Consider the following 4107-nt stretch of genomic DNA (forward strand, 5'->3'; position numbering starts at 1 on the left):
GAGTGGTGACGTGGCATCATTAGCAGAGGTTACTGTAGCTTGATTATCCGGGCGTCACACAGCTGTTGTCAATGAAATATTCTAGACTTTGAAACGAAAAATGAAAAGAGAAATGGAGAGAGAGAGATACTAGTCACGAGGTAATTAAATTTTTTTGAGACATACGAGGTACAGTAATTAGTTAAGCTGACTCCCACCCCACCCAACGCAGCCAAAGCCCACAATCTTCTCGTCTCCCTCCCCAATTCCCATTCCCACCCACACCCACATCGCCGCCGCCGCCGCCTTGGCCGGAATGAAGGATCTCCTCACCGCCGCCTTCCACCTCCCTCTCATGCCTCCACCCCGTCCGTCCACCCTGGAAAGGAAGGCACCGGTATAGGGCCTCGGGCGAGCTCCCTCGAGTCCAGACCGGTGCTTCCCCAACCTCCGCCCTCTTCCCCGCGATTCCCCTCCCCACCCACAGCCGCAGCCGGCGGCAGCCTCCCCCACATCCGGCGACCTCCTCTCCCACCTCACCCCCCTCCTTCCTCCTCCTCCGCTGCTGCTTGAAAACACCATGGCGTCTGCTCAAACTCTGGTGAGTTCCTCCTCCTCCTCCCTCTCCAGATCATTTCTATCTATCTCTTCCTCTCTCTAATCTCTATCTCTTCCTTTGTAGCAGCAGATCAGACGAGAGGTGCGGGGACGAGTTGGGTTGGGAAGCACGAGCACCATGGACGATTTGGGTGAGGAGAGATCATGGCTGCAGCCACCTAGCTCCAACCACCGTCGGGGCAGAGGAGGCCCCGACGCCATGGACAAGCAGCCGCGATTTGATCTGCTTCCCCTGCAACGTCGCCTATCTCTACTCAATTCAGGCAGCAGCAACAGCACTCGAGATGCAGGACGAGCTCCTAGCTCGGGTAAGCACCCCCATCCCCATCCCCATGCTCGTTTCAGTCTTCGGAGGCTTGCTGATGGCACTTCTCTTCTCCATGCATGGAGGAACCTCAACATGCAACACCAACTCATCTCCATGGACGGCATCCACAAGCGACCAAGATGACGACTAGGAGCCCGACGACGGCGGCGCCAACTACAACCTCTCCGTCTCCGGTGACTCCATCTCCTACCTCTAGCTCCCTCCCTTGTGCCCCTGTGTAGGAGGCGAATGACTGAAACGCTGCTCCTTCTAATTCATACATATGGTTGACGAGTCAGGAGAAGCAACCATGCCTAAGAAAGCTGAGCTATTTTTCTGGTTTTCTAGTAGGATTCTTGGCCGAAATATAGCAATTTGTGCTTTTTACTTGCCCAGGCTTGAGTAGTTGCCTGTTTTGTTGAAGAAGAAAAGAAGCAGACTGGTTTCCTACTTTTCACCGACCAATATAAACATTTGTGATGTAGTACCACAGTTTACCAGTGATTTTGGTTCGATTTTGTCCCGCCTGTGTGCTATGCAGGATAGGATGGACGGATTATCAGTCATACCTAGTACATCAGTGATTAAATTAAGCATTCATCCGTGGTGTTTTCAAGCATGTATGTACGTGCAGTACACTACATGAAATGAAAAATAGAGGAAAATTCCTTGGAGCCGCACGTCCATGGAGGTTGTAGCATGGCTGTCTCATCCCCCCTCACGCTCATGTGCATGTGCAGGGATTGATTCGATCTATTACTCTAGCCACTATCAATTACTCCCTCCGTTCCTAAATATAAGTCCTTTTAGAGGTTTTATAATATGGACTACATACGGAGCAAAATGAGTGAATCTACACTCTAAAGTATGTCTATATACATCCGTGTGTAGTTCATATTGAAATCTCTACAAAGACTTACATTTAGAAACGGAGGGAGTAGATTAGATGATACGTACTTGATTAGATGGTTTCAAGAGACAAAAGTTTCATGCAATTATGTTTATTCATATCCCTCAATGCAGAGGGAATGCCCAAGCCAACGCTTATGGGAATAATTGTTTGAGTGAGAGCAGCTATTTTTTTATTTACTACTCACAGTAGGTGGATTGCACTTTAAAAAAGTTCTACATGGTGCATACTGTTTGTCTACTGCCCTATTGTGACCTCTATTTTCTTTCCATTGTTTACCAGAGATTTGCCTTGCAAGATGGTTAGTCGAAGAGGATGTCTTCATACTATGCCAGTTCAGCTTTTTTGTGTGCCCGACGAATCTCAGCTGCAGCTGGCAAAAAAGCCAACCAGCCCTATCCATCACCGGAGTCCCTCTCTTCCGGATAGCAGATGCAAACTCAAGCCCCTGCACCTGTCAAAATTTACATTTTATCCATCTTCCTTTTCATCGGCATAACAACACTTCATATGCTCTTCAAGCAAACTGATTTCTGGTGTTCTGAATAGATTCACAAAAATTATCTTGTTTACTGGGCATGTAACATCAAATGGTTCTTGCTCTAAACAGATTAAAAAACCCCTACAATATTCTCTCATTTACTGGGCATGTAACTCCACTAGATTTGGTACAACTCTGTTAGGTTCAGACTGTGTTCGGAATCAAAGTATTTGTAGAGTTTTTGAATAATACCGTGGTTTATGAAAATAAATATCAGTTTTAAATACTATAATGTGTTTAGCACCAATAAAGACTGCAGTTTGACAAACCGTAGTATCTCTAAAACTAAGGTCTTTATGTAGTAACTGAAGAAGAGGTCTCCGTTGCTGGATGATCTAAAGAGAAAGAACTGATCATTGAGCATTTCACATGCTTGTGTAATATATTTGAGTCAGGATTGCTGATGTTTTATTGGTTCCATCTCAACATGCAGGAACTGTTGTTCCTTTGATTGAAATAGGCAAAAGGCTTGTCTTTTTGGCTGAGTGGGACTACCCAGCCAAGCCATATGTTTTCTTGCTCTGTTTCCTCTACGTAGTTCACAGGTAAAATTCATGGCCCAGGACTGACCATACCTAATGATAAAACTGATGATTTTTCTTTCTTATTATCAAAACAAGTTTTCTCCCTATCCCTTTAAAGATAATTGTTGTGATTCTTTTTATTTGTATGATTTCCGCAGAGGCTTGATATGGTACTTTTTCCCTGGCTTTCTTGCTGGCTCCACCATTTTCATGCTATGGACCAAGCACCATTTTCACTGTTGAGCAGCTCCTTGCTCTGCAGGAAGCCATCTCGCAGCTTGAGGTTATTGGTTGGTCATGTTATTGTTTGCCCAAAGTTGGTTCTTTCTTCATTTGTGTGATTGTTGGTTTTGCAGAGGTGATCGTTGCTGTGACGAATGAGTCATGTTCATGTTGTTGTGATGAAGCCTCCCCGCGTGGCTTCCCCTGCGCTTTCGGCGGCTGTTCCATCTCCGACTCCAGTGCAGGTAAGCATGATACTTGATTAGATGATTTCAAGAGATAAAAAGTGTTGATCATACTTGATTGATTCAGGACTTGATGTCTTTCTGGGCAGTCAGCATGCAGTTACGGTTTATTAATGTTCGTCAATGTAGAGGGGATGCCCAAACCAACAGTTCTCATGGAAATAGATGTTTCAGTTAGAGCTGCTATGTTTTTTAATTATATTTACTAGTCACCGAAGGTGGATTCCTATAAACAAAACATTATTGAAGGTGCATACTGCTCCATTTTGGCGTTCAACAACTTTGTGAATGACTGTGCTGGTCGCTTCAACCGAACCTTTTGATGTTATATACGACTTGTCGTTTACCCCGAGGCATGGAGATGCTTTCAGTTTTGTAATCAGCTTTCTGCTCGATAAGATCGTGTTGTTTCTTGAAGTCGAATGCATTTCTTGATCCTTTGTGTTTGTGCTCAAGACGTGTGTGAGACCAACAAACTACATTACGTACATCTGTTGGCTCTTTTTCTCTGCCCGTGTTATTGATAGTGTTTCTGCATATCTGTTCAATAAAAACAGACATCACTCACCTCGCTGAATTTTATTTATCACCTAATGCACCTTGAATGATGTTGCCTAGCTCCCCTGTGTGAGTGCAGGTCGAGCGATTCCATGTTGAGATGGATGGCCACACCCACATAGCGATGGAGTGGAAGAACCAGAACCCAAGTCCAAAGATCAACCGCGGCGACGGCAGAGCGATTGGGGGCGGTCGACGGCGAA

General features: G+C 45.4%; 1 protein-coding gene across 1 annotated transcript; it reads left to right on the top strand.

Moving 5' to 3' along the window:
- Nucleotides 1-301: 301 nt before the first annotated feature.
- LOC119345443 lies at nt 302-4107 on the top strand (the record flags this gene model as incomplete). Its single annotated transcript, XM_037615516.1, has 8 exons — nt 302-580; nt 662-905; nt 988-1098; nt 2097-2115; nt 2789-2900; nt 3038-3162; nt 3236-3346; nt 3984-4107. Coding segments are annotated over 6 exons (850 nt in total), but the record flags the coding sequence as incomplete, so codon positions are not given.

This window comes from Triticum dicoccoides, unplaced genomic scaffold (genome assembly GCF_002162155.2).
Source record: "Triticum dicoccoides isolate Atlit2015 ecotype Zavitan unplaced genomic scaffold, WEW_v2.0 scaffold23802, whole genome shotgun sequence".
Classification (NCBI taxonomy): Eukaryota; Viridiplantae; Streptophyta; class Magnoliopsida; order Poales; family Poaceae; genus Triticum; species Triticum dicoccoides.